This window comes from Convolutriloba macropyga, chromosome 10 (genome assembly GCF_964194025.1).
Source record: "Convolutriloba macropyga chromosome 10, txConMacr16.3, whole genome shotgun sequence".
NCBI lineage: Eukaryota > Metazoa > Xenacoelomorpha > Acoela > Convolutidae > Convolutriloba > Convolutriloba macropyga.
This window is the reverse complement of record NC_134477.1, coordinates 11,678,250-11,705,977: the sequence shown is the minus strand read 5'-3', so window position 1 is coordinate 11,705,977 and position 27,728 is coordinate 11,678,250. Positions and strand designations below refer to the sequence as shown.

Sequence of the window (27,728 nt, the reverse complement as noted above, 5' to 3'; positions counted from 1 at the left end):
AAAATTTATTGCAAAATTGGGAACAAACTGGAATAGAACTGCAGAGAACAGTAGCAAAATAAATGCCAGCGTATAAAGTTTTGAGTCATCTTTTGTTTAGAGGTTTGAAGTTGAGTTCACGAGCAACGAACCATTGAACAATTAAACCCACTCGCAAACTTTATGGATAAATCTGCCCCTTCTCTTAAGCTATGCGTTATGCTTAACTCGTTGTTAAATCTTTATATAACCATACTAAGTTCCAGAAGTAGGTACTGTTAAATAGTTTTTGAAAAGTCATTGTGAAACGAAGCTTGAAAAATTTGTTAAATTTTTTAGAGGAGAAGTTCAAGATATATACACTATGGTACCAAAAATCTCCGTACACAAAAAATTTTTTTTTAAAAGCAGAACAAAAATCAAATAATACACGCTTTTTGTTCAAATCAGTTCTCTAGTAACATTTCATTACGTTTTTAGCTTTTAAAATATCAACGAGACGGTTTGTATAGAGTTTGCACAAGTTTCTAACGAAACTTGTGTCAATTTTCCGGCACTTTTCTTCCAAATTTTCCTAAACAACTGTCTGTTTTAGTAATTGTTGCTTTGAAATTGCCCATAAGTTTTTAGACGGATTCTGATCGGGACTATTTGCCATTTTTCATCGTCATTTTTCAGCCATTTTTCTTCGTAATTTTTCAAAACTTCCAAATAAACTGGAATCTTTATCCTGTTTGAACACCGCAAACACAGTTTCCATGTATCAGATTCCAACAAAATTGAACACTTGTCTGGATTTTAGTTTATAGTGTTTTTTGTCAAAAAATCTTGTTCCATTTCTTCGACAGTTCCTTCGCTGCAGACGCCTTGAGCCTGTTAATTTTTGGCATTGTTTGTATGCATGTTGTTTACTAGGTTCTGATTTTAAGCTGAGTTGCTTTTGTTTTTGTCCATTAATTTTGGTCATTTTGAATTGCAGCAGCGTGGCAAACAGTAAATAAAACCATGCTCTCTGTGTGAAAAAAAAAGATGCAAAGATCTCATTTAAAGGTTCACAATTTCATGCATTCCTTCACGTCTTTGCGCTAATTAATGGTTTTGTGCAAAACCAACGCTTATTGGAAAGTAAATTGTGCTGTACGTACCTTTTTGGTACCATAGTATATAGATAAATTTTGTATAAACTTTGAAAATTTCAAATCATCTACCAAACTTTTGTCAAGACCTATCGGGGTAACAAATCTTAGTGATCGGAGGATTCGAATCTTGCAAGATTCTTTCAAGGTTATTGATATCTTGCAACTAAATTTGACGAAGTACGTATTCCTGAAAATTTTTTGAATTTTTCTGATTCTAAGGAAATCTTTGCTTAAACTCTTAACTATAGTATAGATGTTTCAAGGTTCGTCATGAACATGAAATATTTTGCATCTCTTAACAAAACCTATTCGATTTGACTCAACTCAGATATTTATTTGTATTTATTTTATTTTTAGTATTTATTTTTCAAAATCTTTTGGTCCTGACAGTTCCAGAGTAAATATCTGGATACATAATATCTTCACCCCCTCCGGGTTCGTTATGCGAACTGCTCAACTCCACGAAAGATTTCATTCTATCTTGCTGATTGGGTTGATTGGTCGACTGTTGTAGAAAACCTACACTGCCTCTCTGGTGGTTTTCATCTATCTGGCACATTTTGTACTTCTGCTTGGAGAGACTGCTGCCAAGTGAATGGTGGTTGTGATGGTTTGAGTGTGGCTGCTTTTTGTTGAATATGAGAGTAATGCAGCCACATAAGCCGAATAGGGTCCCAGTGCAGAATCCAATGAATATAAGCACAATTGAAGATCCGAGTTTGTCTGAAAATGGTCTATTCAAGTAAAAAAACTTTCCTAACTTCACTGATGGAGTTTTTACATGTCTCGGTAAAAAATTTCGAATTCAAATTTTAGAAAATTTATAGAAATATGTAACCGAAGTTTTTATTCTGCTAGAAAAATTGGTTACTGTTGTGTTTCAGAGTAGTTTTGTCTCTATCTTTACCTAGTGGTTGGTTCCTTTTTCCTATTATAAATACGAAAGATAATATAGCTTTTCTTAGAGCATGTTTAGAGCCAATAATCGACGGGGGGGGGGGGGCTGGGTTCTGTCACACTTTGTTAGAGGACGATAGCGGGGGAAAGCCTGCTTATGTATCACTTAAAACAGCTCCCAAGAAATGAAATTCTGGGAAAAAACGCAAGGATTATCAACAGATTTTTCTGGCTAAAAATTTGAAAATTCGACAATTATACTACGTTTAAACTCTAAATCTTCCGGACAAGTGCTTACTGGTATTTTTCGGAGTAGTTCTGTATTTTATCTTTACTACCAGATATTGTTTTATCCCCAATTATAAACACGAACGAAAGTATAGCACTTCTTAGAGCATGTTTGGAGCAGATGATCGGGGGGGGGGGGGGGGGGGGTGGTTACTGTCGCGCTAATTTAAAGGGATATAGATATAGCGGGAAACGCCCGCCTGCGATGTGTTCCCTATTACATCACAAGAAAGGAAAAACTGATATTCATCGGATTTTTCGGGCTACAAATAAGCAATATCGATAATTTTGCTACGTTTAAATTCAAAAATTTCCATACTGGGGCACGGCTGTGTCGGGTACTTACTGGCTCCGAGTGTAGTAACATCTACACAGTGAGAAAAACTGATCAGTTCTCGACTGCAGGGCTGTCCCCCCATTTGTACACACACTATATAGTCTGTGTCTGAGGATAGATCTCCAATGGTGTAGTTGCTAGCCTACAGTCAACAAGATTGAAGTCATTATTCACATGTCAGTTCCTGTATTGAATCTGAGTTGAACATTTCTCGCCTTGTTAGTAAACAAATCAAATAAAATCTGATATTTTAAAAACTTGAAAAAATTGCAAAATTTAAAAGCTAAGCTTCCAGATTTCGCAGAGAAAACGTTCAAAACTATTTTTTGTCTCTGGAGTTATGTCAAGTAACCCATCTGCAAGACTTGAAAAGCTTCGTTGGCCAGTAATGATCGTTAAACTCAGAAAAGGACAAAAATATTGAAAAAATTTTGAAAACAGTCGCAAATTTTAACAAAAATCTTGCTAAAATTCAAGATATTAAAATCTTCAAAACCATTTTATTGTCTCAAGAGACTATCAAGTATCCATATGTCAAGCTTTAAATAGTTTCACTGGCTCAAAGATTCATAAACTTGGAAAATGATAATAATTTTCCGAAAATTTGAACTAAAACTTATCAAAAAATTGCTTAAACTGGAGTCATGAAAATATTGATAACCAGACCATTAACTCTAGAAACTATGCAACATCTTATCATCAAACCTAGCAGGAGGTCGCTAAGACCCTGGTGCCGGAAAAATGATAAAACATTGAAATAGCATAAAAACTTGAAAAAATTGCAAGCACTTTTAAAAATTGCAGACATGAAATTCTTGAAAAACATTCCATTACATCCAGAAGCTACGCAGTAACCTATAATCTAACCATAGAGGAGGTTTGTTGGTTCTTGAGGCTAGATACACCTAAAAAAAGAAAAAAAATTTAAAAAAATTCAAAAAAATTGGTAAAGTTTGTGATTGAAAACTATTTCATGGTCCATAAAAATTTTTCAGTAACTTATTTCTAAACCCTTAAGGAGGTTTTTCTGGCCCCTGGGTCTTGAAAGACTTGAATAATGAAAAATAAATGTCAAAAAAATGAAGAAAAAAATGCAAAAACTTTTTCAAAAAATGATAAATCTTGTAATGTTAAAATATTTAAAAACATTCCATTACGTCTAGAAACTATAAAATCACCTAATATCAAACCCTAGAGGAGTTTTAATGGCTCTTGAGGCTAGAGACACCTTAAAATGACAATAATTTTTAAAAAAAATTATGAAAAAATGCCAGTTTCATCAAAAAAATGCTGACATTTGTTATATTAAAAAGTTGAAAATTATTTCTTGGCCAATAACAATTTTTCAGTAACTTATTTGAAACCCCTATGGACATTTTCTGGCTCCTGGATCTGGAAGGACTTGAATAATGAAAGATTAATGTCAAAAAATTGAGAATTGCACGTTTTGTCGAAAAAATGGTGCACCGGGGGCTCATGGTGAGGGATGGGGGAGGGCAACAGTGGGGTGGTTGCAACATCGCGGTTGGGGGGGGGGGGATATTGGGGGGGGGGGGGGGGGGGTCAACAATGGGGGTGTCTTCAACCACTAAGAACCGCCCTCCACTCCATAAGTATAAGTCTCCAAAACAGTCTGAGCTGAAACAGAGCTGAAAGGCTCTAAGAGTACTTAATGCCCACTGGGCGCTACATGTTTATCCCGTTTTTGAGGACAAAAAGTCAAAAGCGTCAGACAAAAAATCGGTCAAGCGAAAAATCGCTTAAAAAAGACCGACAGGACTAATGTAATTGCTACAAACTTCGTTTGAGAGCAATTAATAATGCTCTTATTATGAACAGAATTTTGATCATGACATCGAATAGGCACTTCAAAGTGAAATTTGTAAAATTTTGACGCTTTTTGAAAACTATCACTTTTTTCCCTGCACCCATCCAGCACGTATTGAATTTCAGTTCAATAAAAATTTACCAATTTTGCGGACTGTTCATGTTTTTGAAGACTTAAATTCGGTTTTATTCTCTATCCATAGATATTCTTTCTCAATAATTCTCTGGGGCTTTTATCGATGTTGAGATATTCCCTCACTTCTATCATTGTTCCGACCCCCACTTTAGTGGGGAGGGAGGAACTATATACTCAAATTTTTATCTTTTATTCGGACAATTTTGGCCGAGTTTCTTTCGACTGTTTGATTTGAGTTTCTTTTGCTGAAAATTTGGATAAAATGTTCAAAACTCAGACATTTTTTCGTCAAAAATTGCACAAAATATGCTTTTTTGGTCAACTTTGTTTAAGTTTGCCGAAATTGGAGACCTAGAAACCGTTGACAAAATCTCTTTAATTTCCAAAATAGAGCTAGTTGAAATTCGGCGCCTATGAAAGTCTTCTGAAATTAAAGTTTTGCATTTTTTTGCAAATTCAACTCGTTAATTATACAAATTACATCATTGCTTTTTTTTAATATTTGAAGTATTTCACTCAACAATTGGTCTAATTTGCAAAAAATTTGGAAAACTTGGGCGGTTTGTCGGGCGCGCGCCATATTATCATGGATTCTTACAATCAGAAATTTTTTGAATTTTACTTTGGTGCTGCCTTTTTTCCAAACGTTTTGCTTTTGTTTTTTAATGCCAATTACTGGCAAAAAATTTATTCACGACTTCAAGAATGACAGCTCCCATTTACGTAAAAATGAGGCCGAAAGTGAACATAGTTCGTTTTCAGCGAACATAGTGGCTTTTATGGCTTTGAAGATGAGAAAAATTTAGTAAACTTTGATTGGGTTATAGTGTTTTGCATTCAGTTGTTTTTCTTTTTGCTATCTGATTACTAAGTCTATCATCCAAAAGTCCAAATCACTTCTTCAAGTAGTGTAAATGAACTTGTGCCATGCATTCTGTTGTTACCTAATGTCTCTTATGTCATATAATGTATTTGTTTTAAGAAAACTTAAGTTATTTTTTGAAATTGTCAAATTTTATATTATTTCTGTCAACTTTGAGCTTATTCTCATCGAAAACAGGTCAAATTTCTTTTCTCAGAATACAAAATAATTTGGTTCATTTGGTGACGGATTGTTTCAAAAGAACGGTTTCTTGGTTTTGGTACTACGAGTTTTGAAACATAATTTTTCGATTTTTTTGCATAATTAACCGTTTTAGCTGTTGTTTTTGTTTCTTTGGTTAACCTAATTGAAAAAATACAAATTTCGTCACAACAAAAATCTAAAAGTACAAAATCGAACATATTTTTTTGTTCGCATAACATGTGGTTTTAAGGGCTGCCACACCGCTCTCTTGAAGAATTTGTTAGCGGTTTTTTATTTTTGCCCTCTGTTTGTTGTTTTTAATTGTTGTCATATCCCAAATATTCAGTAGCTAAAGGTCATTATTCAGTGATCGTCTCAGCTTTTTGTCGAAGCGAACAACAATTTCTCTATTTCTTAAACGTTTTGACCTATATCTTTATGGCTTAATCAATTTTTTTCAGAAGAATTTTGTGAGGTTTAGATACTTTTCAATATTTGTGGTTTTTTTGTTGTCGTTTTGAGATAGTCAATTTTTAGCAACACTCTAAAATGATCAATTGTGACGCAATTGACATTTCGATTTTCTCGAGGTTAGTATCTTATAAATTCACTGACTTCAACAGTGTGGTTTCGTAAAGAAATTTGTAACATTTTTAGTTCTGCTTGTGTTTATTGTTATTTTGTAGTCTTATGGCTTAGTCGCAAACAAAAATAACAGTTGCAATTAGTTTTCTAAGATATCGCAAGATAAACTACCTATTCATTTAATAGAAAGTTAATGTTTTTTTATGAATTTTGAAAATAATTGTTTTTAAAAAAGACAATGGATTAGTGAGTTTTGCCAGTCTTTTTACTTATCGCTTAGTTTCTCTAGAGACAAGTCACATCCCATATCTATTGAATTACAATTTGCTCTTAATAACATTTGTACTTTCCTCAAATTGTCATTGTTTTCAAAAATTGTTTTCATTTTCAAATTGTCGTTGTTTTCATTGTCATTGTTTTCAAATTGTCATTTTTTTCAAATTGTCATTGTTTTCGAAAAATATTCGAGATTTTTGCAAATTCGCCCAATTTTGTAGGTTTTTTGTTTTCCTTTCACGTCATCACAATAATGAGTGGTCCTCTGATCATTAAAAAAACACTCAAAAATTTTCAATGTTTTTATCGGGACATCGTTATCCTGCAAATATTTTCGTGCGATTTTTTTCGTGCATTTTTTTTATTTTTGCCTGTATTTGTCGTCCTTTTATAGTCGTATGACATATCCTGAATAATGAAAGGTCCAATCGCTCTCTATTGCGGTTTAAAAGAATTTCTCGAGGATTTCATTTGATGCATAATTTTTCTAATCAGTTTGACATTAATTTTTTCAAAAAAAAAACAAATCGTATTAAACTTTGCCCTTCTGCTCTTTTCTTGTCGACTTGTTACCAAGTTGCATTGAGAAAAAGCCCCATATTTTTTCTAATGAAGTAAAAGTTAATTTCTTTGGTATAAATTTTATCTGATGCCATTTTGATTTGTTCATTAATGGTTTTCAAAAAAATGGACAAGAAGTTTTGTTCTTAACTAATATTTGTAATCATTCGTTTTTTATCGCCGTCTTTTCTGGTAGCAATATTACCGTAGTCACAGGTCTCATCTGCCCTCTAAAGCAGATTGTTTTATTCCTTGGTAGTTTGTTGATCGATATGTGGATATGTTTTTTTAATCTCTTCCTCATTTGGTAGACACTTAATTGAAAAATGTAGATGAGCGGGGTCGGAACTTTTTGTGAGAACGCACATAACCGAGCCTCCTTGTTTTTTCGCTTCCCGCAAATCAAATTCAGTTTAAGGCTCATAGATGCTGTTCTGGGGCTGACTGAACAAAACTCACACAACTATATGGGCCCATTGATAACGTCTTCGTTAAAAAGTTAACGAAAAGTAATTTTGATTATGGTTAGTTAGTTACCTTTCTGATCTTAACAGATTTGGTAGTTGATGTTAGACTGTTTGTGTTCTGTTGGCTGTTTCCTATGAATTGTCTGTACCACAAGTAGTATTCCGACTGTCGCAGTTCTGTTGGCACCCAATCAACCGTCACACTCTCGTCTAAAACGGGGAACTCTCAAGTGATTTTAACCATCTTTTGGCAACTGATATCAATTGATAGCTATTACGCAACCCCGATATTTTTAGAAAGCCAAAGACTGTGGTTTCTCAATTGCTGATTGATGTATTATGCAATTAATTACCTTTTTTCTACTAATTTTTCTAACATTAGTTGCTCAGTCTAGCAGTTTTTTAGACATAATGAACTAGAAACACTTGTCTGACTTATTAATAGTTCACCGGTCAGATGTCAGATTTCACACACTCGTCTCTTCACTTTTCCCATATAGTACAATTTGATCTAAGTTTTTTTTGCTGCCGCTCTGAAAATTCATAAATCCAAATTTTAATTAGCAGTTGGTGTGATTTTCGGTATAAAAGATATCGACAAAACAATGAAACTAGCAAAACACTCTACTCACGAAATTTCTGTACTTTGCTGGTACTTTGCCCAAGATGAGGTGTGCGATAATATTCAGAAAAAAAACGCACAGGGAGGTCAAAATCGAAAAATCGAGCAGCCCTGTAGATCGTAGATTTTTCTTTCATAGTCTTCTTTTAAATCAAGATTTGTTTTAAATAAAGTCAATAATGACCTCAAAACTGGTCATGTTGTTGACATTTCCATAAACTTGTTTGCAAGGAATACGCAATTTTCAGCTCAAAAAGAATCTCCACTACGTCGTTCCACTTTTGACTAGGTCAGAGCAGCTCACAAGAAAACGCAGCTTCAGAAATATTAAATTGCAATAACTCATTTTTATTGGCAAGTACAATGAAAAATCAGCAAAGGAAAAATTTTCCAAACTACCAGCCGAAACTTAATCTGGATGTGTCAAATCGGCTCGTATTCTCACCTTGCTTTCTTTGCTAAATCTAATTATGGCTAATTATTGTCTGTGAGGGTCTGATAATGACTCAATTCTGATCAGGGTTTGAGATTGTGTAAAAATCAGGCAAAAACCTTTAAAACGATACAAAAACAAGCTGAAACCTTAAAAATTAGCACGCAATAGGCTAAAAGCTTAAAACGCGTCCGTTTTGAGCGAGGATGCTTTAAAGGGTCTAAAGTGTCCTCATGGCTATTTTTGGTCTAGATTGTTCTGTTTAGAAACGAGTCAAAAGGAAGCAAAAAAATTAATAACCAGCTCAAGGCTGACCATTGACAAACCAAAGTCTGATCATGGCTGATTTCGGCCTGGATGGCTCGCACCATTAATGCACACCGCAATTTGGGTAATCACAAAGAAGTGTTCGGGGAATGTTTTTTACTATTCGAAAAACAATTGACTCAGCTGACAAAATGGATTATAATTTTGCATAAATTTCCCCCCTGCTCTGATTCTCTTCTTTCACTAGGATCATTAATTGCGGCTTTTGGTCAATAAAGTCTTTTTGTTAGCCAAAATCGAACAATAAAATGGCTTCTGGCGGCTAACAATAAAAGTTGAAAAATGTCTCTTTTAGTTTAGTACCACCATTTTAGACGGAAAATGCCTAAATTTTTTGTAAAATCATTCAAATGTGTGGTTGTGTTTGCGGAGAAAAGATAAATTTCAAGCAGATTTGAGTCTTTTAATGTTAATCCGTAATTGTGCTAACGCAGTATCGAAAAGTGTACAATGCTTATATATTTTAAACAATGCACGTTTTTAACTCATTTCTAAAAATCATGACCAACGTGTCGTATCACGTATTTCGCAACCTGTTGAGGGCGCCCTTCGATAACGAATTGCCTTGAGAGGCCACAAAACTAAGTCGCTATAAAACTCCTGTAGTTTTTTCAGCTTTATAATTAGCTTAGACTGTTTGCCCAATATCCAAACCTTATGAGGCATGGATATTCACTTCAATTAGTTTTCTTTAAGAAATGCTGGTGATATGATGGTTCAGTTCCACCTTTTTTGAACTTTATCGTGTTCAGTTGGCAGATTTAATGATTAAAGTTAGAGGATTTTTGTTTTCATTGCAGACCTGAACTTAATAGTCACAAAATCTTCCTTGGCACACCTCTAAATAAAAAAATATTCGAAGTAGAAAAACAGAATTTCTGCAGATAACTATTTCAGAAAAAAGAAGAAATTTATTTATTGAAAAAATAGTCCTGGGTGAATTAAACTTCATTTGTCAGAAGCCCAAAATCAAGTTTAAAAGTTTTAAAATTTTAGAGAGTAATATCTTAAGAGACATGAATAAACTACAGTAGCTAGATTTTTGTTAGTTTTTTTGTTGTTTTGATGAAATGCAAAAGAAAACCTTGTTGTTTTTAAACATCAACGGAATTTTTCATTTTGATTTCTAATTTGTCAGCATCTACAGCAACGACGCAGTTATCATAAATTGCATATTGGAGATTCAAAAAAAAAACGGTTTTAATTGAAATAGTTTTTCTCCTTGTAATTTCCAGAACTCCACTATCTAGATTTTGCGGTTTAAACAAAAATGGGAGGATAAAACGTACCATGAACTCCATCTCGATGAAAACCCGTTTTCTGGAGAGAACGGAAAGCAAATTATATCACTTGCGTTAGGGTTTACCCATTAATTGGTCTTGTTTTGAGGAGTTTGCGTTGAAACAGCTTTAGCCCGGGTTGACCGTTCTTGAGAACCATATCCAAAAACGATAGTCCAGAAGGGGCCTTTTGTTTTTTAACTTAGTCAATAAAAATAGCAATTTGCTTGTGAAATGAGCAGTTTAATTTATGGAGACTGTAACTTTTTTTGCAGCCAAAATTGATCAGGAGCTGATCGTCCTTGAGCTATGGTTCATTAAGGGCTCAAGTTCACACGGACCGAGTTAGAGGCAGGGGATTGAACAATACACAAACTTGACCTATCGGCTATCACGCTAAAACAGTGAGGATCCTTTCTGCTAGCGCCCCACCCCTATATAGCCGTTAAATTTGCACCCCAAAATCTAAGTTTTCGCAAATTGTAAGAGCGGTATTTGCATTTCATTGAAACAAGAGTGTCTAGGTAGATTGAAGGCACTTAAAAATCAAGCCCTTATTGTACAGCCGAAAACACCAAAAATGATCTAATACAGAAATTTTTATTGATTCTTACCCCGGGTCGAGGATTGGCGGTAAATTTTCGTAAGAAATGCGGTGAAATGCGGTGAAAAGAAATTTCACTGCGTATTTCTTACATCTTTTTGCGGTGAATGCGGTGAATCACGGTGAATTATTTATATTCACCGCATTCTGAGTATTCTTACAAAAAAAAGAATTTTCCCTACCCGGGTTCGCACCTCGGACCTCCTGCATGCCTTCCCCTGCTTATTCCACTGCGGCAACTGTCACGTACATCCTTGATATTTCTTATGAATTTAAATCAGATTGAATAAGCGTTGGAAAGCAAATGCGGTGAATTTTTGTAAGCAATGCGGTGAATTTTGTAAGAAATGCGGTGAAAGGCGGTGAATTATTTTTTCGCCGCATTCACCGCTTTCACCGCATTTCTTACATTAATTTGCCACAAAAGTCGATGCGGCGAATTTTTGTAAGAAATGCAATGAATTTTGCGGTGATTTTTTGTAAGAAATGCGGTGAAACATTTATTGTCACCGCATTCACAGCAATCACCGCATTTCTCACAAAAATTCACCGCATTCACCGCATTTCTTACAAAAATTTACCCAAAAACCTCTACCCAGGACGTTATGTAACAAATTTTGGTTGACTACCTAATTCTTCAAACCATAGCTGTACTAGCTTTTAGTAAATGCATATTGTTCATATATGTTCACGTATAAGATTACTAGCTTTAACAATATGTTTAAACATTTATAAATGGGGGTTGCCTCCTAACTTAGCGGGGGGGGGGGGGGAGCTACCAGAAAGGATCCAATTGTGATCGGAACAATAAGCACTAACTTACATCCAATATTGATGACCTTGACCTCTGATATTTTATACTTCGTACACTCGTCTTCACAAATGTCACATTGGGCTGTCTGCATGTCCTGTTCGTTCACGTATTCTGTAACGTTCACGCTCAAACTGCGCTCCGATTTGCCGTTCTTGTTGTAGGCTAAGCACGTGTAGTCACCACTGTCGGATAGCTGAACGTTGTAAAGCAGGATTGTGCCGTCGCTTTTGGTGGTCACGCGGCCGATTTGCTAAATTTGCAGAAAATTGGCTCAAATACGCATTTTTCCCCAGAGAAACTGAATCGTACCTTTACTAGAAAAGCGTCAACTTGTTATCAAAGAAATTACAAAATAAATACAGTAAAATCTGAAAATAAATATTTTGAAGCTTTCGTTAAAGTTATTTCCGTTTGAAATCGGGTTTAACTTTGATGGGTTTTAAACCAGGGGTTTTTTTCTTGTGCATCCATTGCCTGTTTAAGAATAGCGTAGTGGAAGGGGGAGGGGTTATAAATTTTTCTTTTAGAAACCAGAGAGACAGCTGTCAATTGTTTTAATGCTGCCGGTACTTTTTGAAATAGTTTTCACAGTTTTTTTGCGGTATTTGACACTAACTATGACTTGTTCAGCTCCAGTCTTTTTGTCCTTCTGTGGCACTTTGTACTTCCTACTCCTGGGAAGAATCCAATCAATGTTGATGAACTCCTCGGAGTCACTCTGCGCTTTACACTTCAATTCCATCACCTACAAAACGATATAATTGTGCCGACCCACTTTAGTGGAAAGAGGAACTACATACTCAAGTGGGTTTTTTGTTCGGATCACTCTTGGGGAGGAACTATATATTCAAATTGGTTTTTCAATCAGTTCACATTTGAATAGATTAAAATAAAATAACATGAAAATCATTAGCTTTACCAGAAGCGTTCCGGTAATTTTTACTTACCCTACATCAACTAAACTGACCTTTACGCCAACCCTGAATGCAAAATGTTTATCTGGATGTTTCAACCTTAACTTTTGCCTCACATGTACATAAAAGTTACCCGCAGAAAAACCTTTAATTAAAATACCTTAAGTTCGGTGATCCAGTCAATTTTTACGTTAAATATTCATCATTTGAAATTTCATTGGCTTTCGAATCTAATATATATGGGATACGATAGCCATAGCTTTTAGTACTACGAGTGCAAGATCTTGCAAGATAAACGTTATTTGCAGGAGTAGTGCAAGATCTTGCAAGATAACCGTTGGAGTTTATCTTTCGCCTCTTTTCAAACTATAGTTCATTCCTTTTAAATTTAACTGCAAGATTGATAACCCGGGTCGGAAAAAGAGCTTAATCTTGCAAGATCATTGCATTAAAATATTTCTCTTTACCTGTCCGACAACCATCTGAACATGTGAACTCTCAGGGTAGAAATGGGTAATTCTTGGCACCACGCAGCTCAGTTGAGATTTGTCCACCGACACCAGTTCGTGTTTTTTCAACGCTGACGGATAGCCACAAGTCACCCTGCAGAACAAAGGGTTACTTAAAGTTCGGATCTATTTCGTTCTATTTTATATCGAGGTTCTATTAATGACAAACCTTCTTTACATTCAAATGAAGCCCAATGAACAAAAAACATCGTTTTCAAGGTATAGCGCATGTTTTTTTTGCTTCGATTCTGAGTTTTCACATTTTTAAATGAAAATTTTAATTTCTTTTTGAGGTTTTACTAATTTTTTTGAGTCCTATGGCATGGATTTGTTAACTAACAGTAAAATATGTTCCATGATGAATATTAAGTGAACATATCTAGTGCTTTGAGGGGACAGCTAATGGCTGTTAAGACTTAAAATATATTTTTTCGAATTTTTTTGAACATTAAAGAATCATAAAATTTTTATCGTGACTTGTAAGTCAGTACAGGGCTGACAGCACCCTCCTCCTTCCTAATGCAACCAAACTTAATTCGATGAACGCTTTTATCTTCTAACTATTGGTTATATGACTTCAATGACACAAGATTTAAAAAAAATTAAAAAAATTTTTTGATATTTTCGTATTATTGGTTACTTTTGAAATCTTATCACATTATCCAAATATTGATATCTCCCATTGGCTTAAAAAATATGTTCAGTGGATCGCAGATAACAGTTTCATTGAAAAATTTATAGTTTAAACGGCTCGACACGTTCTTCTCGCACTTTTCATTTGAATTTTTGGTTTTTGCCTGTTTTTTTTGTTGTTTTAATAGTCATAAGACTTATTGTGATATCTTATTGATTACCTATGCATGACCAACATAAATGTACTTCCATGGGGGCACCTTTGAGAGTACTTATTGACTTCCGTTGGAAGCTATTGAAATTTATGCCTGTTAAGAATTAAAAAGAAATTCGAAAAATTTTTTTGAACACTAACAAATCTTAAGCTTTTTTGTGAACTGTTAGTCAGTGCCAGTACTGAAAGGACCCACTTGCTTTCTATTGCAAATAAAATGATTCCGGTTAGCGTTTTTATCTTCTAACTATTGGTTATGTGGCTTCAATGACAGAAGATTTTAGTTCCTTTTTTTTTTTAATTTTTTTTGGATATTTTGTATTATTGTTTACTTTTGAACTCTTATCACATTATTCAAACATTTTACACATTATCAAAAAATAATTCTAGCCCCATCGGCTTAGAGAGGACATTCAGTGCATCACAGATAAATCTTTCAGGGAAAAGCTAATGTTTAATTGGTTTCGACACTTTCTTCTCGCACTTTTCTGCTGAATTTTTGTTTTTGCCTGTTTTTGTTATTGTTTTCACAGTCATAAGACCTATTGTGATGTCTTGTTATTTATCTATGCATGACGAACAACCTTTGTTTCCCATCGGGTTATATCTGAGCGTAGTTATTGAACTCCGTTGAAAGATTTTGAGTTTAATGGCTGTTAAGAGTTTAAAAAAATTTCGAAAAAAAAAATTTTGACCATTAACCAACCACAAATGTTTTTTTTTCGTGAAGTCCTGTTCAATGTCAGAACTAACAGAATCCCTTTTCGTTCTACTGCAGCCAAAAATTAATCTGGTTAGCGGCTTTATGTTCTACCTATAATTTTTAAAAATTTGATGCCACGAGATTTTGTTAATATTTTTTTTTAATTTCAGCGTACTTTATTTTATTTTCGGATCTTTTTGAAATCTTATCACATCATCCCACTGCTGATAGTCCCCATTGGTTCAAAGAAAAAGTTCAACGGATCATAGAAAAAGTTTTCAGAGAAGAGCTTACGATTTGAACTGCTTCGACATTTTCTTCTGGCCTTTTTCTACTGAATTTTTGGTTTTTGCCTGTCTCTGATGTTGTTTTCATAGTCAATAACTTGCTGTAAGGATTTACTGCTGAAATATGATTGGCAAACAAACTTCTTGTCCCATCGAGGCTTTATTTGCGTATTTATCTGCTTCCGTTGAAAGCTAATGAATTTAATGGCGTTGATAATACGTACTTCCTCAAAAATTTCTTGGTTTTAATGTATTTGTTCATAATTGTTGATTTTTTGAAATTATTTTGACAATAAGAGAAATGCCATTGCTATTTAAAAATAATAGAAAATAGAAGAGTTTTTAGTGGAAGTTTCGTTTTTTTAATGCCTTTTTTCTCGCTCATCTTTTTCTTGAATTTGCTGTTTTTGTTCTTTAGGTAGCCGCAAATTGACAGTTCTCTTAGGCCTGTAATTGAGGATTGAATTATTGATGTTACCCGGAGCTCTGATATCGAATAATCTTAAAGTTTTGATAAACATTTTGAAATGTTTTTCCAACTTTTCAGTTTTTGTTGTTCTTTTCGTCACATTGTAACTTATTTTCATCAATGCGAGGTCCAATCCTATTTCTTGTATTTCAAGAAAAAACATATCTGTTGATATAATTTTTTCACTAATATTTTGTTTTTTAGGCATTGTGCGTTTTTCTGAACGCTTATTGAGTGGCCAATTTTTGTGTTTCTTTTTCTCGTCTTTCAGAACAATCGCGTAATAACAGATCCCAAGGGTTTTCAAATGTGGCCCAAGTAAACTTATTCAATCCCTCAGTGTAAGTCCTTCAGCTGAATTAGTTGAAATAGCAACTGAAATAAAAAATACATAACATTCAGATGATAGCTAATGATTTTAATGGTAGCAATAGTTTGTGTTTTCGCAAACCGTTTGTATTTTTTGAGTTTCTATTATGTTTGTTTCTATGGATTATTCTAATCAAAGACAGGTCCTTTTGGTTTTGTAATAACTTTTTAGTAATTTATCAAGGATTATTAAGTTAAATTTCTTTCATTTCTTGGTGTAAAAAATGTTGATTAATTTCTAAGTTTCGCCTCACTGTTTGTTCTTTTTGTCGGCTTGTTACCTAGTCTCATTAAGAAAACTCTCCATCTGCTGTATATTTGGGAAAAAGTAAACTTGTGTAGTTAAGGTTTTATCTGACTGCTTTTTGACTTTGTTACTAGGTGCCTTTAAATTTAGATGTTGAGTTTTTGCTGTGAAGTTTTTGTTGGTGCTAATTTTGTTGTTTGTTTTTTTTGTCTCTTAGTCTCTTTAATGTCAGATCACGTTGGCGCTGTAATGAGTCATGGCATTATGTAATTCAATTAGTAGATAGGTTGTGTAACGATTGTTTGAAACTCAAACATCTATTTTTGTTATCTCTTCATTTGGTTGACAATTTAGTCAAAAATGTAGATGAGCTCGGGTCGGAACATCATGTGCGAACGCACATTAACGAGCCGCCTTTTTTGCATTAGAAAAAAAGGGGGAAGTATTAAATCTTCAGTTATTTTTTTCAATCTATGGTACTTGAAATGCAAATATCTTGTAAAAAATACGTAATTTTTACTCAAAATGCTTTTTCGCATAAAATCAAATTTTTAATCAAAACTTTCATTTAATGAAAACTTGTTTGAGTTAGAGTTAGCGGAATTTAAAAACGCTTTATTTCTCAACAAATTTGTTTCCGCGTTCGGCCAAAAAAACTCTGTGATGTTTGTTTGAGGGTCAATTCTTCATTCATATTTGGGTTCGCCCACCAGGCGTTTTTGTTCAGCTGGCCTTGAGAAAAAGTCAATTTAAAGTTCTCTTTCTTGAGGTCGTGCAAAATCACCTCTCCGTCTGCGGTTCTCTGATAAACATGAACAACTGCTGCAATTCTTAAAAGAAAAATCTTTTGCGTTTATTTTCTGTAGAAAAGATGCAAAATTACAAAAAAAAATTGAAACCTCTCAAAAAAAGTAGAGGATTTTAAAAGCAGCTTATTTTCTTTCAACTCTTCTAGAGTCTGTTTCAAATTACAGAAACCGAATTGAAACTTGATTTCTGCAGTTTCGGCAAAAACCATAATAATTTCAATTTCAGTGGGAGTTTTTCTGGAAACGGCGAACTTTAAGGAAATAGAAGACAGATGCCAGGCTCTAACGTTCCAGAATGTTTTATTAGTTCTCAATAGAAGAGACAACAAAATAAAGAACCTTTAAGTTCACATGTTTGTCTCCAGGGATAACCTTTGTCAACTGATAAACTTTTCGTAGTCAAATGATGTTCCATTAAAGCTGTTTTACACTGTTTAATTTTTTTAGTTTGCTTGAAAGCAATTTTAATGCCTCAATTACTAGTTTTGTTTATCCTAAAACAAAGCTAATTGAATAATTTTTTTAGCCTTTTAAAGTAATAATTTTAAAATAATTTTGTCCGCAGTAGCCAAAAAAATTTGCCTGAAGGAGAAATTAACGAGCGTTACATTTCGTTCAACAATGTTGCGAAGGAAATCAGTCCCTTATTTCTCAGCTGTCTTTTTTGTCAGCAGTTGGCAAATAAATCAATTCTAGGCTTGTCAGTTTAATTGCAAAAAGAATATTTTTGGGTCTTTTGGCTTTGTTATCTGGAGCAGCCCTTACTCGAAACTAAAGTCTGCAAAAAACTTTTATGTGTCTCTTGAAAGCGCACGAGGTACACTCCCACTTTTTAGAATTAAAAATAACTGGCAATAGCCTTGCTTTGACAAACATTTTTGGCTATGCTCTTCATAAATCCCGAAAACTTCCATTATTTTTAGCCCAAGTCAAAGACAATTTGAAAAAAAAAGATTGGGGAAAACAGATTGAGTGTAATTTTATTTTCTGATAACTCAAAACTCAATTTTCAAAAATCCTCGAAATGAAACCGTTTAAACATCAAGATTCGATTTTTTGTCAAACTATTCTTTTCCTGCCATAGAAATCACGTTGATAGTTAATTACTCAGGACACAATCCTGTTTTGTGAAAAAAAACTTTTGATCTACCGTTTTCCGTTCTCGTAGAACTTTATTTTATTGAAAAACAAACCTAGCAATTACGGTAATTTTTTTCGTTTTTCAACGGACTAAAATTAGCCATTTTTGTTTAAACCTAAACTGTTTTTATTTTAGAGAATAATTATAATTCAGTTTGAATGGCTAGCGTCAACAAAAAAGTTTATTAATTTCACTACATTAACTGTTCGCAAGATATTTAGGACACTGTAGTGCAACAACAATGATGAGGTAGTACGAGCTTTGGCACGTTAGATATCGAAACTCTTCTACCTCAAAGAATTCAGAGAGAATAAGAATTTGAGATTAAGATTAATTTATTTGAATTGATTCAAAAAAAGTAAAAATACAACAAAAATTGGTCTTATTATTAGTAAAAAAAAACATATTGTTTACACGTTAGATTTGACAAGTACATAGCTCAAGATTAATTCTCATTAGTTTTATGAATTGTTATTATATTGTCATTATTGTTGTTGCTATTGTCATTATATACAATAAGTTATGTTCTCGTTGTGCATTTATGCATTTGAAAGCTTCAAGATATTTTCTAAGTTCATTGCTATGCTCCAATATTTGAAAAAGAAATTTGCAGCACCTTGGTGAAATGAAAATGTCTTCAATTAGATTTTTTTGTGGACGGACAAAATGAACGCATTTCAGACAAACATCTTATAGTTTTATTAAAAATCACATATTTAAACTTGGGTAGTATGAAAAGTCTGAAAGCCTTAAAATGTAAAATTGGCATCGAAAAATCGATGACTTAATTAACACTCCCGATCAAACTTCTCCGGCTATACTAATTTCTTCTCAAAACTCAAATTCACAAAAATGGAGTCTCATGAGACACCTGAAAACAAATATAAAACCTAATCTGCGGAAAACACCAGCTCTCCCATATTTATTGGAGAAGATAACGACATAATTCACCTCCAATTTGTACTAATGGTGTTTAAATTAGTTCAATTATTTTTTAATATCGAGTAGAAAGCCAAGAGGTAGCAAAGTTTTTTAAGTATTTGTTGTCCGCACCTAGCAGCTTAAAAAACACATAGTCAAATGCGTACTTCGGAAAAAAGCATTAAGGATCTAAATAAGGCATGGCCGTATTATTGCTGCTACAAGAAGACATGGTCACAGTGTCCAGTTTTGATGATTCCAATAGAATATTCTCTCATTGCTGTTTTGCATTTCTAAAACAGCTCTTGCCCTTCAGCCATTTCTTCCGCCTTTTAAATATGCATTCAATAACTCCCTTGAAGAGCCAAACCCTGGTTTGTTTCAGAGAATCATTTGTAGTTTTCTGCCTTTTTAATTTTTTTTGACTTTTCAGGGAATTGAAACTTGGCAAATTTAGCTAGGATGTTGAGTGTATTTCATTCGAAACTGAAGCATACCTGTCGATATGCCTTGACTTTGTAATCAGGTTTCTGCTCATACTGCTATACACCTCTGGTCAGTTTTCATTCCCAAAAATTAACTTGAAATATTTTGCCACATTGAGTTCATTCAAGTGCTCTTATCAAAATTACGCTATCTCTATAGGCGAGTCACCTGGAACGACAAAATCATCTACCCAAATAGCGAAAACAGGTTTTTCACGTTCTGATTTTTTTTAAATCAACAATCAAGATGATTTGCAAATTTTTTAACCTATTTCAATTAGCGTTTTTTTTCAAATATTATATAAGGTTTTGATGCGTGTTGAAGCCGTAAATTTATTTAAAAATCATCATAATGACGCATTCTGTTAAGGACATAGTGAGTTTTACCTCGACATTTACTAGGTGCTCGGCCTTGTAATTATAGCCAATAACCCCCCCCCCCACTAGAATTTTATAGTTTTTCATAAGTCAAGGTCTAAACCTGCGAAACAACAACCCGGATCTTTTAGAACCGGGGTTTGTAAACGGCCTCGATACATAAAATATTTTCACCATTTATAAAAAATGAGTCGAATAAAACTCGAGGATATATTCTGTGCGCGATTCTTACCCCAGCGCAGCATCGGGAACCCTTTTTAAATACAGAAAGAGGGGAATTATTCCACAGTCGCAATTCAACGGATTCCCATCCAGCCAATTCCACTTCTCGCCCGCGTAATAGAACTGGAATTTGGTCAAACTACCCTCGATTGCCTTGATAAAGGGTTCTGGAATTGTTGAGATCTGGTTCAAAGAGAGATCCAGTTTGTGTAGGAATGCAAGGTTGCTGAATAGATCTTTGTCTAGAGTTTCGATGACGTTGTTGCGGAACTTCGCTTCCTGGGAACAGAATACGGATCTTTTCCGTTTGTGCCCCCCCCCCCCAGCTTAGTGTGTGCATTGCATATTATTTGCACCCCCAGACGCACGTGCCATATTTTTACAAAATGATTTTTTATATGCAATGGCAAGTGTGCTTCATAACAGGTGGGAGAGGGGGTTGCATAACGTACTGGGGGGGGGGGGGCACAAACAGAAAAGATCCCAGAATACCACAAATGATGAAGTTCTTCAAACATTACCTTTTTTTACTAGCATTAAAGCCTAACCAGATCAGAAACAGCATCAACTAACAATGCAATTTATTTTTCTAACTTCAAAAAAAAATCTCGAAATATTAGATACCTATATACAGGTGTCAATAATGTGACGCAGTAAAATTATGTATGATTAAGGTGTTCTGCTTTTTCACCCTTAAATGATTGTTTCTAACCTTTATTTGTGAGTTCCGTTTGAACGTCGAAGCTTTCAACCCGTCCAATAGATTGTCTGAAAAGTCAATCTGCTGCAATTCCCGCATACTCTCCAAACTCGGGAAGGAACTCAAAGAATTGCCTTTCATGTTCAGAATTTGAATGGCTCTGTTGTTTTCGAAAATTTCGCGCGGAATCTGAAGCATGTTATTATTGCTCAAATCCAACTTTTGTATGTAGATGTTCGTTTCGAATGCTTTCTCATGGACTGCTAGGTTGGTTTTGTTGACTATGTTTTCTAAGTACAGATATCTGATGGCTGGAAATCCTCCGAAGAAATTTGGACCCAAGACATTTATCGGGTTACCGCTCATGTCCAAAACTAAACAAAAACTTAAAAGTCTAATTAGAGCAGTACAATTTTCAAAATTTAACTGACGGAACATTAACATCAACAATATGACATAATTCGCAAAAAACTTTTAAAAGCTATTGGTTGTCAAAAGAAGCATTGAAAATATTAATATAGTTACAAATAAACAAATACATGTTATCGATTTACAAGCATTTTGAGCTGATTATGACATTAAAGTACACTTTCGTTTTTTTACTGACTCGCTCTAGACAGGGTCACTATTTGCTGTAAGTCAAATAGTTAAAAAGTTTCAGACTCCAACTGTTCAACTAAATAAAAATTCACTTTACTTCACAAGTAGTGAATCAGAAGAACAAATCTTTGATTTTGTAAATGTTTGTTCAATTATTGCATGAAAATCATAGACACGGAATATTAGGTGTCTTTACCTATAATGATTACTGATAGTTGTGCTATCCAAAAAATGAAAGCCAAGGTAAAAAATAAGCACAGCTTCAGAGAAAATTAGTTCTGCAAACTGAACTGAAAAAGGGGTGCTCTGTTCTCCTGCTTGACTTTCTGCCAGCTGGTTTAATTTTTGATAAATGTGTGGAACGTTTCTGAAAAATGAGCTAGGTGGACAAAAATTAGTGTCTTTTTTAACGCTGATTTCAACATTCCGAAATAAAAAAAAGTCAACTGAAGTCGTATTTTGTGACTAAAAAATTACAAAAGCAAATAAAAAATTAAAAAAAAAACAAGTCAATCAAAAACTAAAAATCTTAAGCGCAACGGGTCAACCTACTGGAAATCACAAAATCGAATTTTTCTCAAACCAATATCCATTTTACAATCATTATAGATCTTTGCATGCTATGCGAATTAGCAGAACGAGCAAAATTTTTTAACATTCTCTCTCTCTTAATTCAAAACCTTCAAAGACGCTGAATTATAAACCGAAACGAATAGTGAAACCAGAAAAAAACAACCCTTACTTGCTGATTAAATAATTAATTAAGGTTTTTGACACTCGGTTTTATTTGATTTCTGGGCATTCGAGATTTATTACACTCGGTCTTTAAAACGACAGACAATAATCATCAACCTATTATATACGGAGTCTAAACAAAATTCACCTTGAACAATGTAATGGTTCATTGATGAGAATGGTTTGTAACAGTAATTATTAACAAATGTTTTAGTGGGCCAATTGAGTTACTTGTGATCTTTCAGGTAACTTCTACTGATAATTTTATTTTGGTTAGTTGGCAGTGCTCCACAGTTACCTTCAGTAAAAACATGCGTTTTTTCTGTCAAGAAAGCTCCACTTCTTTGCAGTTTTGTCATCAACATTGATGTCGTTCTACTATGAGACCTCTGTGTTTTATGTTCTGGATTTTGCCCGTTGCAATGCAAACTTGGTTATGAAAAGTTTAAGTAACAAGTAAAAGAAAGCAAACACAAAAAACATCGAGAACGGTCAGTTTGAAACAAGTGAAAACTTAAAAAATGGAAACCTGAAAATTGATTTTCTTAACGTTAACTATTTTTTTCCATATCAATTACCATAATCAAAATTATTCTGATAGAAGAGTTTCTAAGGGAGCCAATGTAACAAGTTACAGCATTGGCAAAGAACAAACAAGTGCGTTATGCGTTAGATTCATTCTCTAAAAACATTTGGGCTTCTTGCTATTATAATCAAAAATGAATTTTTAAAGACTTTGATATCACCCCTTAAGTAAAATTATAATTTGAGATCCTTGTCTTAAAAAAAGATTTAATGGGTACTTTTTGTAAGTATTGCAACCGAAATAAAAAACCGAGCAATTATTTTTTACTTTTTTCTTCGATATCCTCAACACAGGGAATGACACCATTTTTGCGCCAATTTGTTTTTTTTTTCATTGCAAACTACTTTGCATTTTTTTAATTACTTTTAAGGAAGAATTCTGCGTGAAGGGTTGTAACCTGCTTCAAGCGCGGATCCAACACTTTTACTAAGCGGCTTCACATGTTAATACATATTATAAACCGCTACAAAGAACTAAATTGAAGAATAAAACGAAACTCTAGTAAAGTTATTATTTACCTTAGATTAGTAGAGTTCCGTCAATTGAGTTCAGCTGCCAAAATTATGAACAAACAATTGAATCGCGTAACACTAAAAAAGTGAAGAGAGAAAAAACCAATCAAAAAATCAAATCGGACAATTGAAACTTCGTTCGATTTTGATTATAAATAGCTAGGAAAAATCAACTTTCTGCTCTGTTGGCATTAGTGTAAAAATAATTTTCATCACCTAAAGTGAAAAAGATCGGGATAGAAATTAAATAATACTGATACAATTTTTTCTATCTGTCAGGAATTATGAGTGGAACTATAATGGAATGAGAAGTGGACTTAAAGTGGAGTCATGTGCTGTTTTTCCCACACATTTTTTTATTGTTAGCCGTGGAAACTCTGGTTTCCATATTTAACAGTGGCTAAATATGGTCAAAAAGTTAGACCAACTTATAGTTGTTTTTGAAAAGTAACTTACTTTCTACTTTCGTATGAGCCTTTTCCGTTTTTGTTCCAGGCGCTTTCTTCAAATTATTGTAGTTCAAATACAAATCAGTTAAATTGCTCACGAAGGTCAAACTGTCATCCTCGATTTCCTGCAGACGATTTGATTGGAGGTATAACTTTTTGACCGCTAAAACTCCTTCCATATAGTTCGCCTCAAACACCGAAAGTTTGTTAGAGGTCAAATCAAGCGTATCTAGGGTCAAACCTTCAAAAACACGTTTGTTAAGTTCGGTAAGTTGATTATTTGATAAATGAATGCTGAACAATTTTCGGTTGTTACTGAACAAATTTGGCCCAATTTTGAGGCTTTTGTGTTTTTGGAATTTGAACACTAGTAAATCTGGGAGGTTTTCCAAGTCGATTGATTGCAGATCCGTAATTGAAGTTTGTTCAACGCTGAGGAATTTTGTCCATTCTGGAATTCTGGATGGGAATGTCTTGAGGTCTTTTCCGGAGCATTCGACAACACCCTTCATTTGAGAACACTGGCAATGCTTGGGACAGAAAAGTTGCACGGATCGGAAGAATATCTAAAGACATTAATTTTTCAACAATAGTGATCAACACAGAAATTTGAAAAACTAAACTCTTGCAAGAATCTTTTAAAGTTTTGCGTTTCGATGAATGTTTTTCTGGTATGCAACTGGTTCCAGTAGCTTTAAAGCGTTCTAACCGTACTTTTGAGAGCATTGTAATGAATATATCAATTTAACATGACCATCAATTTAATGAATTTAATCAACATGACTATCAATTTAAATTGTAGTATCATCGGGTAAAAATTTTGTCTAGAAAATGATCGGAACTGGGCAATCTCTACAGCTTCTTTTGTGATTTTTATCTGACCTTTTTATCGTTTTCGCCCAGCAAAAAACGGGGCCTATCTATAAAGTAATTCGTGAAACGTTCTTTAAACTGCTATACACCCATGTAAATTTTTGTGCATGTTTGTTCAACTTGTTGTTTTTACAGGTAAAATAAAAGTTTTGCTTTCATATAATTACAAGCTTGGAGGCACAATAAAAAAAACATAGCCGGTAGAATACCGGAAAGGACTCGAATCGTTGTGGATCATAATCTCTAACTTAACCTTACCGGAATCAGAACATCAAAATAGACAAGAGAAAAAACACAAAAGTAGCCTAACAAACCACATTAAAAGTGTTTTAACAATGCCTACAATTTTTTAAGTGCGGGGGGAGCTAGGTGGGGTGGGTGGTTAGATAGGTTGGGGAGGTGGGTAGTGCTGAGGTAGTGGGGGGGGGTAGTGGGTGAAGGGAGGGGCTAGTTTGGGGGGTAAGGGTAGGTGGGGGGGGGGGGTAAGTTGGGGCGGGGGGAGTAGATAGGTGGTGGTGGTGGGGGGGGGGGGGGTAGGTAGGTGGGTAGATAAATTGGGGAGGTGGGTAGTGCTAGGGTAAGTGGGGGGGCAGGTGGCAGGTGGGGGTAGCTAGGTGAAGGGAGGGGATAGGGGTAGGTGGGGGGTAAGTTGGGGGAGGGGGTGTGCGGGGGCGCTGGGGGGGGGGGGTCAGGTAGGTGTTGGGGGGGGGGCAGATAGGTGGGGGGGGGTTGTGCGGTGTAGTTTAGATAATTAGGAGGGGTGACTTATGTAGGAACAAAAAATCTCAAAATGACCTCTTCACCGTGAACATTACCAGCAGTTCCTAATTACTCTACATTACAATCGAAGCTAATGTTAAAGTCCAATGTTCGAAAACAGAAGTCTGCTTTCTGCTAAAAAAAACCTGTAGAATCTCAATACTCCTCTTCGAGTCGTAAAAACCTAATTGAAATCAAAATTCATCTATACAAGCGCTTAGCGCTACAAAATAAACAAAATAAAGAAGCTTGATGAAATCTTGTAACTTTTGTTCGCGCTTCATTACGATGCAGAGGTATACCCAAATCGTCACGGGCAGATATGCTCGATGTGTGTATCTCGTGTTCGTTTTCACTATGTTAATACCTTGAAAGTGGTACAATATTGCGGAAAATAGCTACTTTAGCAGAAACCGGCAAAATGGAAGGGAATATCGTATCCCGTGTTCGCAAAAGTGTCCTAATTTTAGCCGCGAAATACAAGTACAAACTCAATAACCTATTTTTCGCGCGAGTTGTATAACACATCCGCTCAATTTACGTATCGATTTTTCGCACGCATTGTAGCTCGATTTCGCATATAATCCGCAATTAAGCCTAACGAAATTACTACTTATTTAATTAATCCTTACTTATTACTACTAGTAGTACTTTATTACTATTTTATTACTACCTATAGTACTTTATTACAACTTATTACTACTTATTAGTACTATTTGTTACTATTTATTAAAATTGGCCAATCCCACATTGATATACAATACCTTTGATGTGCGAGGGAATTTTCAGAAAAAATGAGTTTTTGTGTGTGCATGCATTTAAAGCACTTTGAAAGCTTCAATTGAATCTTTATAAAAGTGCTTATTGCATGCTCAAAATGAGCGCGAATAATAGATACCTAAAATGAGCGGAAACTTGCTACAAGATTTGTTACCTTCTTTTCGAACCGAATGTTATTTTATTTCGCAAAATTGGCGGAACCCCTTTTGCGAAAAGTAAGATACAAAGGATGTCATCTAATTTCGTTCATTGTATGTAACTCATTTTTGAGCCAATTTTACTAAGGCGGAAATTTTGGGCATACCTCTGCATCGTAATGTTACTCAAAAACAGGCATTGTGGATAATTGTTACGGATATTTCCAAACATGAAAAACATGAAGCAATTTCCAAAAAAAATGAAAATTGTAAACTATCTCAAACGTATCACAACTATCTCAAATGTACACTCTTCCTTATAGCCCTAATCTTAAAACATGGTCGGTAAAAATTGTGAAAAACCCGAGAAATTATACACGAGCAAATTGAACTTGTGCAACGAAATGAAGCATAGATTAGTTTTAACCAAAAGGTGGTATAAATGCTCGACACTGCCATTTGGCGAGGCTTGCATATTTAATGAAAATTTAATAATTTACTGAGGTGAGATGAAAAATTGTACAAGATTCGAAGTTCGGTTGAAATCGGACATATAAACGACTAAAACAGCTCGTTTTTATATCACGATTAAGATCGTTTTAATATCACCAATGCGTGCAGAAATTGTGTAAAATATTAACTTACCGTTATTACAATAAAGGTCGAATATTTCATTGTAACAGCAGAATAACAAATTTTCTCTATTAAACCGAGAAAAAAAATTTCTTTAAATTGATAACCGTACTGACAATAATATGATTCATCTAATTAATTACGATATATCTTGCAAAATTAATTTTATCTAACAGACTTTGAAACTGTAATACGGGTCAGCGTTAGGTAAAAGAGGTAACTTTTGGGTTTTAACGACGAAAATTGAATATATTTGTCTCTATCTTGAAAAGGGTTGAATTCCCCGTTTGATGTTCAAATATCTTTATGGCTCCTAAATCTGGGCAGGATTAAAAAGATCGGGTAAAATCTTTCTTGTTAAAAATGTTAATTGCGTTTTCCCTTGCAGAATTTTACCCACCAAAATAGCTTAAAGGTAAAAATTCATATCATTCCAAAATTTTACGCAATAAACGTGGGAAAACTACATTTTTCACATTTCAACTTCCGATACGAAAAAGGCAACTGCGTATTTGAAAGTATGAAATAAAATGTAATTTACATACGTAATTTGAGTGAAAGATAAAGTTTTATTGTTTTGGCCTAAATTACCAAGTTGAAATTATGCAAAATAAACAGGACTTTTTTCCACAGTTTTTTTGGTGTTTTTACGACCTGGGAGAAAGAAATGGCGTCACTTTTGTTGATTATTTACATGAAATTGGGAAAAAAATAAGGAAAAAAAGGGAGCTAACTGATTTTGGTAATAAAAATTTGGATTAAATTTTATCCTCTCAAAATTAACGCGCTCTGAGGGATACACGTAACAAAGCGAAGCAATCTGAAAACAGCAAATTTGGAGGTCTGGCGTATTTCTTTATTCTCTCAAAGTTGGGGGGGGGATGTAAAGATAGTATGATTAGATAAAGGGACAAAGGTATGGGATGTTTGTTGGTGGGGGTTAAAAACGGGGCCAGGGTGCTTCTATTTATCTCTTAGTAATAACCAATTTAGTTATAACTGCAAGTGACACTTATAACGTGGTT

General features: G+C 34.4%; 1 protein-coding gene and 1 pseudogene across 1 annotated transcript; one reads left to right on the top strand and one right to left on the bottom strand.

The window, feature by feature from the left end:
• LOC142348566 (dynein axonemal heavy chain 7-like) overlaps positions 1-27,728 on the top strand; it is a 460,211-nt pseudogene that overhangs the window by 3,814 nt on the left and 428,669 nt on the right.
• Positions 1,448-27,728, bottom strand: LOC142348567 (uncharacterized). The gene is made up of 10 exons (XM_075399952.1): positions 26,716-27,728; positions 23,529-24,087; positions 20,652-21,013; positions 19,950-20,218; positions 13,020-13,155; positions 12,255-12,383; positions 11,648-11,888; positions 7,629-7,768; positions 2,650-2,782; positions 1,448-1,841 (listed from the first exon to the last, which is right to left on the bottom strand). The coding sequence occupies exons 1-10, from the start codon at positions 26,743-26,745 to the stop codon at positions 1,486-1,488; spliced, it is 2,355 nt and encodes a 784-aa protein (XP_075256067.1). The 5' UTR covers positions 26,746-27,728; the 3' UTR covers positions 1,448-1,485.

Excerpts from the sequence above, each read along its gene's own strand:
- LOC142348567 (XM_075399952.1), bottom strand. The coding sequence starts at position 26,745 with ATGAAATATTCGACCTTTATTGTAATAACG. Across the intron at positions 11,889-12,254 it reads CTGGAGCTGAACAAGTCATA|CAAATCGGCCGCGTGACCAC; the intron begins GTTAGTGTCAAA and ends CTGCAAATTTAG. Across the intron at positions 7,769-11,647 it reads CAAGGTCATCAATATTGGAT|ACGAGAGTGTGACGGTTGAT; the intron begins GTAAGTTAGTGC and ends TCCCCGTTTTAG.